At 56.0% G+C, this 13,107-nt stretch overlaps 1 protein-coding gene across 2 annotated transcripts in view; it reads right to left on the bottom strand.

Moving 5' to 3' along the window:
- The window catches only part of AIFM3 (apoptosis inducing factor mitochondria associated 3), a 34,538-nt gene extending 25,180 nt beyond the window's left edge, over positions 1-9,358 (bottom strand). For both annotated transcript variants that reach the window (XM_036758682.1, XM_036758690.1), the window contains exons 1-5: positions 9,226-9,358; positions 4,586-4,799; positions 3,856-3,965; positions 3,098-3,207; positions 2,650-2,694 (exon numbers count right to left, since the gene is read on the bottom strand). In XM_036758682.1, the coding sequence (XP_036614577.1) occupies positions 2,650-2,694; positions 3,098-3,207; positions 3,856-3,965; positions 4,586-4,799; positions 9,226-9,256 (510 nt within the window). In that variant the 5' untranslated portion in view covers positions 9,257-9,358. The remainder of the gene's footprint in view (positions 1-2,649; positions 2,695-3,097; positions 3,208-3,855; positions 3,966-4,585; positions 4,800-9,225) is intronic.
- Positions 9,359-13,107: the final 3,749 nt, after the last annotated feature.

Below are 13,107 nucleotides of genomic sequence, written 5' to 3'. Positions count from 1 at the left end.
CCAGGAGAGCCAGCTCAGCCCCCCTAGACCCCTGAGGGGGACCAGAGAGCCTGGAAGAGGGCAGCCAGGGAGTCCAGCACTGTGGGAGGACTAGCCTCGGCCTCACTGCCTGCCTGCCTTCTCATACCCAGTACACCTCTGGGGGAAGAGAGGTACCACAGTGCCCAGGTGCCCCGAGTCTGGAGCCGGGGGGCCCTCAGAGGCCCTGAGAAGGGAAGGGACTTCTCAGGGTCACAGAGGCAGGACAGCGGCCAACCTTTTCTGGAGCCCAGGTTTAGTGCTCAACTAGCAAGCCTCTGCAGAGGCCAAACCTTTGACCTTGGCCTCGGGGAGTCTCCCCATCACCCCCCCACCCCAGTCTGCAGCAGGGCTGGAAAGGTCAGCCTGGTGGGGAGCGAGGGAGGACCAGCCTTTTTGTCCTGGCTGCCCACAGAGAATCCCTGTGTCTCCCCAGAGGTGGGAAGGGGCTGACTCACTCTTTTATCTGTCTTAGGGTGGGATCTCGCTGCCTCTAGGTTTGATTAGCAGAAACGTAGTAAGATCCACCTTTGCAAAGTGCCCTAAACACATTTTTAACTCCTGCAGTCCTCCCAAGACCTCAGGGGCAGGGGTGCCTTCATCATCCCCATTTTACAAAGGAGGAAACAGATCCAAAGGGACCTGTAAGTGTCAGAGGCAGTATTTGAACCCAGGTTTTGTAGACCCCACTGGGAGCTTCCAGGATCATTTCCTATGTAGGGGCAGTGGATCATTCCCTTCTTCCTCGGTCTTGCTGATAGACCAGCTCTGTCTGGTCAAGGAGGCCTGGGGAAGGGGCAGCTCTCCAGGGACCCCAGGCATACCCAGGGGTCTCAGCCCAGAGGGCAAAGGGCTCATCCAAGGTCACCCAGCCAGTGAGAACCAGAGTCAAGATTTGGGCCGGGTCCACTTGCTTCCGGACCTTTCAGCGATAGGGACACCAAGACCCTAAGCTAACTCAAGATTTTCCCAAGGTCACAAAGGAAGTGTTAGAGATGGGAGGAGAACCCAGCTCTCACACCAGAATGTTCTCCCTACTCCGGGAGTCACGGGTGGAGTCTAGGTTCGAATCCTGAATGAGATGCAGCCTGAGTGGCTCTAGGCAAGACAACTCACCTCTGGGATCCTCAGTTTCCTTATCTGTAAAATGGAGGTCATGATGGCTCCACCTCCCAGGCTTGCTAGGAATATCTATGTAAGGCACTTGGCAGAACACAAGGGGCACTAGCGGTGTCGGTGTGATGATTCGGATTATTATTATTAATAGTGTGGAAAATATTATACTATTTTATATCATTTCTAATTTCAACCAGACCCAGAGCCTGAATTAATGAGTAACTGGAAGAAGATCCAGGACCTGGCTTCTTTGTTCTCTGTAAAAGTTTGCTCAGGAAATACCCTTACCACTGTCCACAAGGCCAGATTAGACTGACCTAGGGACAATCTTACCCCTGTTAGCCATTGAAGGAGGAGACCCTAACCCCAAGAGAGACTACCTCGCTTAATATTAACTGACCTTTGTCAACATTCTTTACAAATAAAATCCTCTTCTTGTATCATGGTTAAACATACATGGGGGTCATGGAGCTGAGGTAACACAGGCTTGCTAGGTCTGCTAAAATAACGTATATAAGTTTTCTCATTCCTTTGTTCAGAGAGCCAGAGCTTATGCTCTGACTCTTTGTACGTACAAGTAAGCTAGCTCTGCTATGCTTTAAGGGAAAATAATAAACAACATGGATCTTTCTATCACCTAGCTCTGTTGTTTCCTTCAACCAAATTTTCAGGTTTAACAACAGGCACAGTTCAGGGCACAGAGAAGGAGCTCAACTGCTGGGGGCGGGGTGGGGGGGGGAGATGATGGAAAAACACCTAGTGGATGCAGAAGGGATGAGTGGCCCCATTTTATGGGGCACAGAGAAGGAAGAGGGCTGAAAACTGAAGAAAAAAAGTCAAAATTGGTTGATGTGTAGAGATGATGCCCAAGATCGGCCCTTCTTCAAAAGGGCGGGGGCCTATGGGGGTGGAGCCTTGCAGGCCCTGCCAGGTCAGCCTATGCCGGGGTTCCTCCGGCCTCTGTGTTTTGTTACCAGGGATGTCTCTCACTGGAAGGGGAGCCATTCAGAAGTGAAGGTGGAAGAAGAAACCAGTCTGATCGATGAAAATGATCATCTGATCCGATGAGGTTGTTTTTAAATGCTGGGGTTGGCTCAGAAGCCAGCTCTCTGGACAGAGGCCAGCGGCACGGCCCAGCATCTCAGCTGGAAGGGGCCTCAGAGGCTCTGAGACCAACGAGAGCCTTCTGGCTTCCCCATGGCCTTCCTCAGCCTCCCTGACAGGTGGGCACTGGGCCTCTACTCAGGGCCCTCCAGTGCTGAGGATCCACTCACTCCTGAGGGTGCCCATTTCACTCGGGCACAAGTCTATAGTTAGAGGAGCTCTCCCTGACATTGAGCGTACGTCTGCCTCTTTGTAGCTCCCTCCCGCCTCTCCCCTGGAGAGGAAGTCTCTCTAGGAAGCTCCCAGACCACCCCCCAGGCCCAGAGCAGAGTCCAGCGCGCGCGCGCGCACGCGCGCACACGCACACACACACACACACACACACACACACACACACACAGAGCCACCTACCTGTTTGCTGGCTCGAATGTACACCTTCTCCTTCTCAATCTTCACCTGAGACAGTCAAAGCAGTAAAGGAAATTGGGTCTCCCCACACCCACTGAATCCTGGAACCAACCCAGGAGGAGGGGGTCCCAAGGCAGCCAGCCCCTCCCTGGGCAGAGCCTGGGCCTGGCCAGAGGCTTCTCCGACACTCCTGTCTCCCAAAGGTAAGCTTGGCGAGTGGCTGAAGGCTCAAAAGAGGCTTAGCCCAGGTCCCAGTTGCACCCTGGTCCCTGGGACCCTGGCTCGCCACTGGTCCCGCCATAGCTGGAGAAACTTCCCAAGCCTAGTTCTGGATTACCTCCCTTCCTCCCTCCCTCCCTCAGGGGCCTTTCCACTCTGGGCCTCGCCTCTCCCCACCATGGACCTCTCCTCTCTCCCATCCATGGGCCTTGCTCCCCAACTCCTATTTCACCTGGAATTTGGGCAGACTGTCTAGGCCTGGGAAGTCTTCAATGTCTCCAGTGGCAATATTGAAACAGGCACCGTGCCAGGGGCATCGGACCCTGCCCCTGGAGAGAACCCCTGGAAGGAGAGAGGCCTTGCTGGAGGCCCAGCCAGGAGACTGGAAAGTCCTGGGCTTTGGCTCAGACAATAAGGGGTAAGGAGAGAGGCTCAGGGGCCATGGGCCTGGGGCAGGAGGAAGGGATCTCTCAGGCCACCCAGCCAGGCCAGGGCCTTAGGGGCAGACTCCAGCCTTTCCAGAGCTGCCTTACTCCCAGGAGGAAGGGGAAGAAACGCTCCTATCTCTTGTTCTGTGGGATGCTCAAGATCCTGGGGCCACAGACTCCACCGCCATCCTTATGGTCCTCAGAGACCCCTTCACCTAACCCCTAACTCCCCTTATGGTTCCCCAGGGCTCCCCCCCAGCCCCTCCCAGGCCTACAACCCCTGAGATCCCTCCACTCTTCAGAGAAAGAAGGACACCTAAGCTTGGTCTTTGGAGACTCATCAAAACCTTTCTCCACTCTTGGGCCTCTCCTTTGTTTCTTGAGAGGAAAATACCCCCCATCCCATCCCCTCCCAGGACAGGACATAGGCCCCCAAAACACACTCTGCTCCAGACAAGGTCCCTAATAAGAGCCTCCCTACACAAAAAAGGCCCCTAGAAGCCCCCCTCCCCAAGGAAAGGTCCCTAGTAACTCTCCTGCTCACACAGGGTCCCCGGCCCACCTTTCACCAGGGGGGCTCCATAGTGTGGACACTTGTGACCCAAGGCATGGAACTCCCCATTCTCCTTCACCAAGAGGGCCTTGCCCCAGCCCAGCTCTACCTCCCGCATCCTAGGGAAGGAAAGGCGTCTCAGTGCAGGGTCTCAGCAGCCTGGAGCCAAGGCCACCAGTTCGGCCCAGCATTCCCACCAACCTGAAGAAGTCTCAAATGCTTGCCCCTCAGAAGAGTGGGCCCCTCAGCCATGTTGCTGAATGGCCTTGAGTTTGTGTTACATGAGCAGGCAGAAGCCTCAGGGGCCCAGTATCTGAAGGGGCCTTGAGTGTCAGAGGGACCAGGGTTGTCCTGACTGGCCCAAGGGACAGCCCCAGGAGCAATGAAGGGTCAGGGGGGTGGGGGGTGGGGGTGGGGGTGGGGATGGAGGCAGACAGGAGGATGGCAGGCCAAGCTCCCCAACAAAGGGAATGGGGAGGTCCTGGGAGATGGTGGTGGGTCCCCGCTGCAGAGGTCAGAGGACAACAAGATCAGAGACTAAAGAGGGATTCTTGTGCACGTCGACTGAACTAGCCATCTGTGGGGGCTCCCATCTGAGGACACCGAGGCGCTGGCACTGGCAGCACCCCTTCCCTCCCACCCTCCTTCCAGAACTCTGCAATCCGGATGCAGGGGAGGGCAGGATGGGGAGGGCTTTGAGACGTCCCCTGGATCCAAGGGGAACCCACCAAGCACCTACTGGCCATTCTCCAGGTCCTTGACGTGGCACACAGCGGCTTCCACTCGGTCATGAGGGCTGGGGTAGGGGTGCAGGGTGGATGGCCGTTCTTCTGGGTGGTAGTGTCGGGCCCGGCCGTTGGCTTTGTAGGCCAGAGGGCTGGCTTGGCCATTGGGAGAGGCGTCTTCTTTGGCTCGTTCCTTCTCTGGGAGCACCACTTCAATTTTGAGCTCCACTGTGGAGGGGAGAGAGAGTTAATGAGGCCAAGGTCTGCCCAACTACTCCTAGACCCCAGGCTCTTGCAGGCTGGTGTGGGAACAACCTCAATGGCCAATATTCTGCCTTGTACCCCTAACTTCTGAATAGATAACCAGGCCTGGGAGGGAGGGAGGGAAGGCAGGCCTGGGGTCCAGCCTCCTCCCTACCAACTCTGATTCTCCCAATGCTCCAAATACTCCATTGCTCCCCAGGCAGAGGGCCCCCACAGACAGAGGGCCCATGGCAGCCTGCCCAGCTGCCTCCTCCGCCATGAAGACTCCGCACAATCCAAGTCCGCACCTTCTGGTGGTCAAATTCACGTCATCACCAGAGTCCGGATTTACATTTATAGTAAAATGCAGCCTCCCGGGGGACAGGAGCTATTCTATTTTTTGTCTGTGAAACCCCTGAATATAGCATGGTATTGGCCACATAGTGGGTGCTGAAAATGCTTGTTGACTAATCATATGAACTCACAATTTTTCTAAGAAAAGATAGCAGGGAAGCTGGATGGCTCAGTGGATAGAGCCCCAGCCCTGGAGCCAGGAGGACCCGAGTTCAAATCCAGCTTCAGACACTTTCTAGCTGCATGACCCTGGGAAAGTCACTTAACCTCATTTGCCTCCAAAAAAAGACAAGACATAAGGAATTTCCCGAGTAGCATGATGGACAGAGTAATTCAGTAATTCCTAATTTCAAATCCTGCCCCAGATACTTCCTAGCTGTGTGATCCTGGCCAAGAGATTTTTCCTCTCCCAAACTCAGTTTCCCCATCTGGAAAATAAGGATCCTAGCCAAAGCAGCAGTCTCATTCAGGGAGATGATAAGAGAAGCCTTAAAGGGCAACACGCACTTTAGCTACTCATTACTGAGTCAGTGCAGGCCTGGGAGTCATGGAGCCCGAGCTCTGCACCCTACTGAAGGTGGGCTTCTCCACCCAAGAGCAGCAGAGGGCTGGGTGGGCGTGGGCTGCCACATCCAGCAAAGGGAAGATTTACAGAGGAGTGGAAAGGACATTATCAAAGCTGAAAAAGGATGGGCTGGTCCCAAGGGAGAGCCTTGAACACCTGATGGATGGGCCTTGGGCTCCCAGCATCTTCTCAATGGTACAGGGCCCTGAGTGCTTGAAAAGATCCCCCACAGTTGACTTGTGGGAGGACAAAGACAAGGTTCTCCCAGGTTGGGTTCCCCTGAAGGGGGATGGACGAGGACTGGGATGGGCTGAAGTACCTGAGACAAGGTGGTTGACTCAAACCCTGACCCTAAGAAGGCAGACTCTCCTTCCCTGGGGCCCTTTCAAAGGAGGACAGGAAGCATTCTCCAGGACCACTGACTGACCTTCCGAGGAGGCCAAGCAGAGTGCTTACTGACATTAGTAATTAAATCCTAGGCCTGCTCCCCTCCCTCAACACAGGTGCCCAAGGCCAAGGCAACCATGACCCTCCTCCATCTGAAGGGTCTTTGCAATGCAAACCCAGTCGCTCTCTTGTATCCATCCTGAGGGCTCTTGGGTTTCAGAGAGCAGAGGGCAGTAGACACCCTGGGTCCCAAGGCCATCCAGGTGGACACAATCTTGTGTAGCTAAATGAGCCTTGAATGCAGAGTCAGGAGAGACCAGGGCTGACTGGCTAGGCAGCATCATCACCTTGGCCAAGTCACCACTCTGAACTTCGGTAGGTTGTTGGTCAGTTGTTTCAGTTATGGCCTACTCTTCATGACCCCATCTGGGGTTTTCTTGGCAGAGACACTGGAGTGGTTTATCATTTCCTTCTCCAGCTCATTTTACAGATGAGGAAACTGAGGTAAACAGGGTGAAGTCACTTGCCCAGGGTCACACAGCTAGGAAGTGTCTGAGGCTGGATTTGAACCCGGGAAGATGAGTGTATCCATTGGAGCTTCATCTAGCTGCCCCAGAACTTGGGTATCCTGTTTAATAAATTAAGCAGCCTTGCGGATGCTTTCCCGTAAGCAATGCCATGATCATTCCTGTAGGCCCATGAGCCCCAACGTCCAGGCCACAGCAGGGATGGTCTGGCAGCTGGTTAAGCCTCCAAGACCCTGGGATCCAGGCCTCCTTTGGCCTCCCCGGGCAAGAAGCAGCTGCCCCCTCAGTTCCTCCTCCAGTCCAGGCCACCCCCTCCACCCCAGCTTCTCTCAAGGAAGGTGGATCCGACGAGAAAGGCAGGAGGTCCCCAGGTAATGCTGAGCCCTTGTAAAAATAGCTGCCGATAGGGATCACGTAAGGGAACACCAGGCCTTGGGGGAGCCAGGATGGCCAAGCCGGGCCCTGCACTCCTAGCATGCCTGTGGTGGCTTGACCCAGATGCTGCCCAGCAGCTACTGGCCCAGCCCTGGAGGCCACAGGTGGCAGCAGCCAGACCCCAAGCTAAAGCCTAGAAACAGGCGGGGGGCAGGGGAGAAAAACAGAGCCTTGAAGGGGTCCCGGGGATGGTAGGAACACCCTTCAGGAGCCCATCCAACTCTCTGCCCCACCGCCTTGGCTCCAGGCAAAAGGGCCTACAACCAGGGTTTGGGGCCATCAGGACAGCCTCTCCCTGGCCCCCAGGGAACATCCAAAGGCCAAGCTGGGACGGATCACAGCCCCCAAAGGTGCTGGAGGGATTGCTTCTCTGGACTCTCTGAGCAGATTCAGCCTCCAAGTGAATACCTCCTACTCTGTCTACTCTTTTGGACAGCTCTAACGGACACGCATTTTTTTTGCTTTCAAACCTTCATCTCCCTCTCTGCAGCCTCCACTTTGGTCTGCCCTCTGGGGCCAAGCAGAACAAAGCTATTAGAAGACAGCTAGCACATCTTGTCCCGAAGCTGGCCAAACAGACCCAGGGCATTTACTGGATCCTCCTAGGACGATCCCCAGGCCCAGCCTTCCCCATTCCAGCCCCTCTCCTCACTCCAGCTGGTCATTGTCCTTTACAAACACTCTCTGACCAGGGGCGAGGAAGAGGCTGTGCCTTCCTCACTGATGACTCTCTGCCTCCCTTGAACTCGCCACCAGCAAGATTCAGGATGGGGGGAAGAAGGTTGCCATGTTAATATTGGAAGGACCTCTGGTGTCCTGGAGACCCAGCATCAGGAGAGGCCTTTTTTGGAGACCTTCTGGGAGAGGCGCCCTCTGAGCAGCATCAAAATGGGGGTGATCAGAGCACCCCTAGGCCCTGCCTCCTGGGGCTCATGGGAGGAGGAGTTAAGACTCACCCAGTCCTGTGAGATCTAGAAAGGCCCCACAGACACGACCCTCCAGCCACTTTGGAGGCTCCTTTAGGCCCACCGAGGGCAGAATTCTAAGGACTGGCCTGAGGGAAAAGCCCCAACAGGGGAGAGCAAGAAAGGGTGACCCAGCTCCCTAGCTAGTCCTTGAGATATGAATAATGCTAGAGTTGGACTTAATAGAGTTGAAAGCCCTTTTTAGCCCCTAAGTCCCCTCCCAGCCCTGACCTTCCCAGTTCTCAGACCCCTCCCAGCCCTGACATCCCCTGTTCTAAGCTCCCTCCCAGACCTGATATTCCCTGTTCCAGGGCCCCTCCCTGACAGTTTCTCATGTCCCCTCCTATTGATTCCCCCAGGAACAAACTCATATCCATAGCCTCTGACGTTTCCCCCAAACTCTGGTGGGTCCTTGGCTGTGTGACTCCATCTCCGGCCCTCAGGGCTCCTTCGCAGGCCACTGGAGGACATGGGGGGCCCATTTCCTCGGCCAATCTGTCTCCCTGACCTGGCTAAACAGGCCATCTGGACACAAGCTCTGCCTATGGGGAGATTCCCCACCCCATTCCTACCCACAGACAGGATTCGAACCCCACTCATCCCCTCTGCTGTGCCAAGAGGCTCAGTGGCTTCACAACCAGCAGGGACAGACCAGGGTGGCCCCTTCCCCAGTAAACCCATTGATAGTCCCCAAGTCCCCACTGATATCCCCCAGATGTCTTTTTTCAGAGGCAAGGGCTGGGCCAAGGGAGCCCAGGACTAGGGAGCTCTGTGAAGTGGACCTGCCTCTTGGCTCGGCTATCTGCTGGCCTTGTGCCCTGCAGACAATTCTCCGAGACTCAGTTCCCCCATCTGTAAAGTGGGGGTAGGCATGTTTCCCCATTGACTTCAGAAGGCTGTCTAGAGGAAGGCATTTTCTGAGGAGAGCGTTTGCTCCTAACACCCTTCACCCCCTGGAGTCCCCGCCCTCACTGCTGCTGGCTCCATTCAGTGCCGGGGCTGTTGGCATGCAGGGGTCTCTGCAGCTCCGAGAGGTCTCCAGCCTCAGCCCAGGCGGCCCCGTATTAACATTCCTGGAACCGTCTCCCCGTGGAGATCGCCACAGGCCTGACCTAGTTAGAGCTGGCTGTTTCCAGGACGAGCTGCAGGGGGTGGGGGCGGGGAAGGGGGGGCAGCACCTGGCTTGGGTTTGGAGAAGCAGCCTCCCATGGTGACGGAGATGTCGAGTGAGGCCCCGATGATGTCGGGCCGGAGGCTAGGCCATGGTGGGGGCGCCCAGAGGCAGCCGGGCCCCTCATCAGGGACCCAGCACATCCCGCACAGGCCCCCCAGATGGCCCCGTCATCGCTGCCAGGAGGGGGCTCCGTCACTTGCCAACCTGAATTGAAGACAGAATTCCAGTTAGGACGTTAGCCTCCTCCCCTGATGGCAGCCTGTCCCCAGCTTACCCCAGAGTGAAGGGAAACGGCCATTACACCGGGGACCACATCACTGCTGAGAGGGCCCAGATCGCCAAAGCGGCCACTGCCACATCTCCAGGGAACTTCCCTCCCAGCCCCACCCGCAAGGGAAGTCTTCCAGATAAATAAACTGAGGATAAGAACAGTGAACTCCCTGCCCAAGGGCACACACCATTTCTTTCCAAGTCCTGATGTTCTCTGTTCCCTGTTCTAAGGCCCCTCCCACCCCTGCCATCCCCTGTTCTAAGGCCCCTCCCAGCCCTGACATCCCCTGTTCTGAGGCCATCCCCTGTTCTTAGGCCCTTCCTAGCCCTGCCAGCCCCTGTTCTCAGGCCCCTCCCAGCCCTGACATACCCTGTTCCTAAGGCCCCTCCCAGCCCCGACATCCCCAGTTCTAAGGCCCCTCCCACCCCTGCTCTAAGGACCCTCCCACCCCTGCCATCCCCTGTTCTAAGGCCCCTCCCACCCCTGCCATCCCCTGTTCTAAGGCCCCTCCCAGCCCTGACATCCCCTGTTCTAAGGCCCCTCCCAGCCCTGATATCCCCTGTTCTAAGGCCCTTCCCAGCCCTGCCATCCCCTGTTCTAAGGCCCCTCCCACCCCTGCCATCCCATGTTCTAAGGCCCCTCCCAGCTCTGACATCCCCTGTTCTCAGGCCCCTCCCAGCCCTGCCATCCCCTGTTCTAAGGCCCCTCCCAGCCCTGACATCCCTTGTTCTAAGCCAATTAGTATTTTGTAAACATCTACGAAGCCCCTCACCATATCCTTTGTTGTCAGATGGGGTTGTATTAGGGGAGCCCCATGTCCTATAAGGAAAGGTCACTGGGCTCTAAAGAGACCCCAGCTGACTTTCCAATCTCCTCCTCCTCCTCCCTGACTCCCCACCTCCAGTCCCAGAGGTTCCACCCTTCCCGACCTCTCTCAGTTCATCTCATCCTCTCTGCTCCAAAGGCACGGAGCTGACCTCCTGCCTTAGTTTCCCTGATTTGCTCCACACTACCCAAGATTGCCCTGCAGTCTTCATCCCAGACAAATCTCCTGCTCAAGTGTCTAGAGCCGTAAGGGACCCCAGAGGCTGAACCCTCATTTTACAGAAGAAGCGTTTCTTAAGCCCCAAGCATTGGCCAGGCCCTGCCCACAGGAGGCTATAAACAGAGCAGACAGACTCCATACACTTACTGGGTGTGTGACCCTAGGTAAGTCACTTCACTTGTCTGCCTCAGTTTTCTCACCTATAAGATGGGGATAATAAAAGCACCTGCCTCTCAGAGATAAAGTATTTTGCAAACCATAAAACATTCTATTATTATTATCCGCTACTATATGTGAGTGACCCAACCCTGAAAGAATCCAGGTCACACCACCCTGGCACAGATAGCCATCGCTACCCCTAACCTCCAGGAGGGGTACAGCAATGCAGAAGGTCAGGCTCTGGGAGAGGGGACCCTGCTGGTGGCATCCAAGGGCTGGCAAGGAGAGATCACGGGGTAGGGGATACAGGCTGGAGGAGAGCGCCACACACACCCCTGTGTCAGCTCGGGGTGTCCTGACGAATAAGGTGTGGAGTGGGACTGGGCAGCTCCCGCGCAGCAAGCCCTCAGCCTACTGTGTACCTCCTGTGTGCCAAGGGAGGTGCAGGGTGCTGGGGAGACCAAAACAAAAAAAAACCCTAGCCCTGACCTCAGCGCTGAAAACTCCTATAATCAGAATGGAAGCTCCCTGAGGACAGGCCAGCTTCTGACTCCACCTTTCTTTGTATCTCCAGCACTTAGCTCAGAGCTTGGCACACACTGGGGACTTAGTATGTTCCTGTCCATGGAAGGAAATGCAATGTACACCCAATGGAATTTCAAGAGGGAGAAATGACTAATAAGGGTGGGATATCAGGAAAGGCTGCCTGTAGGAGGCAGCCCCAGAGCTGTGAGACCTAAGTAGGTGAGGGCAAGGAGAGTTCACTCCATCCTTAGGGGAGGATGCTTATAAAAGACATGGAGGTGGGAGATCGAATTCTTTGTTTTTCATTCAGGGAATAACCAGGGGGCCCAGGGCTGTGTTGTTTATTACAAGCAAAAAATGCCAAGTTGTGGTTTCTGTCTGGAGCCTGGCCTTGAGATCTCCCTCTCCCAAAGAGGGGTGGGCTGCCTTTCCCTGGAGGCCTTCAGATGGAGACGAGGACCATTTGATGGGTAAGCCGAAGACACGCTTCCTCTGATAGGGGAAACAGGGCTGGATTAACCGTCTCTGAGGCCTCGTCCAGCACTCCCATTCTATGGCTGGGGAGTCATCCAGTTCAGAATAGACCTAGACCGTGGAAGGCCAGAGCCTTGACTGGGATCCCCACATGGCCACTGGGGGACCAGAGGTAAGTCACCTGCCTTCACCCCCTCCCTACAGGCTCATTGATTTAGAGCCTGTAGGAGCCTTAGAGGCCAGTGAGTCCAACCTTCTAATTTTACAGATTGGGAGACCGAGGCTCAGGGAGGTGAAGTAACTCCCCCACAGCCACACAGCTAACGTCCAGTCTGACAGACTCCAAGCCCGCCGCTCTATCCTCACTGCCCCTGGGCGCCCCTTCCTCCTCTCTTGGGCCCCGTGACTTCTCAGGGTCTTGCCAAGCCCCCTTCCCCTGGGCCAGTGCCTAGAGCCCACCCTGCCAATGGCTTGGCTAAGTCAGGTGCTGCTAGGAGAGCCCTCCTCCCCCACTGCTGCATGGGTCCCAAAGGCCCAGGAAGTGGCCCGCAGGGGCTCTCTCTTAGAGATGGCAGGAAGCCCCCGAGAAAGGAAAAGGGAAAGAAAAGGGAGAGGAAAGGGAGAGGGGGCCAGGGCAGAGGCATCCAGGCCTTACTGGGCACCAGGTGCAACGGGGGCAAGGACTTGGTGAGGTCGGCCAGGCTGAAACAGCTGGGGTCATCCCAGGTAATGTTCAAAGGAGAGGGTCAGAGGGAGGTGGGAGAGAGGGAGAGGAGGAGGGAGAAGAGACAGAGAGAAGGAAGAGAGGGGAGGGAGAGAGAAGGAGAGAAGGAGGGAGACAGGGAGAAAGGGGAGGAGGGAGAAAAGAGAGGGAGAAAAGGAAGGAAGGAGATAGGCAGGGAGGAAGGGAAAGAGACAGGGAGGGAGGTGCAGCCTCAGGGGCCTCTGACCTGGTTAGGCTCCATCTGGGGTTCTAGGTTCACTAGTAGTACACTGGAAAACTCCCACATTTTTAAGAGATGGACCAGGACATCCAGAGGTCCAGAGACCAGGAATAAGCTGAAAGAACTGTGGATGCCCAGGGAAGCATGGGGGAAGGGGGGCAGGAGCTGGGGGGGGCGCCCCGCAGTCTCTAAGCATCTGAAGGACTTGCTTCGGTCACTTGGCCCCAGAAGGGAGAACCAGGAGCCAAAGGGAGGGAAGACCTTGGTACCTACAGGCTGCTCACCAATGGGACAGAATCTTCGTTAAGTAGTGAGTTCCCCATGACCAGGAGTGGTCAAGCAGGGTTAAGGCAGAAGGGTGAGACGCAAAGGGCCTCTAAGGTTCCAGGCCTCCTCAGCCTTCCTCCCCAAGGCCCAAGCCACCTGCCAACCAGATCGACTGTTCTTGGCAATATTCCAGCTTTGGGG

Source organism: Trichosurus vulpecula, chromosome 1, assembly GCF_011100635.1.
Source record: "Trichosurus vulpecula isolate mTriVul1 chromosome 1, mTriVul1.pri, whole genome shotgun sequence".
Taxonomy (NCBI): Eukaryota; Metazoa; Chordata; class Mammalia; order Diprotodontia; family Phalangeridae; genus Trichosurus; species Trichosurus vulpecula.
Note: the sequence above shows the minus strand (reverse complement) of the source record. Positions and strands in the feature narration are given on the sequence as shown.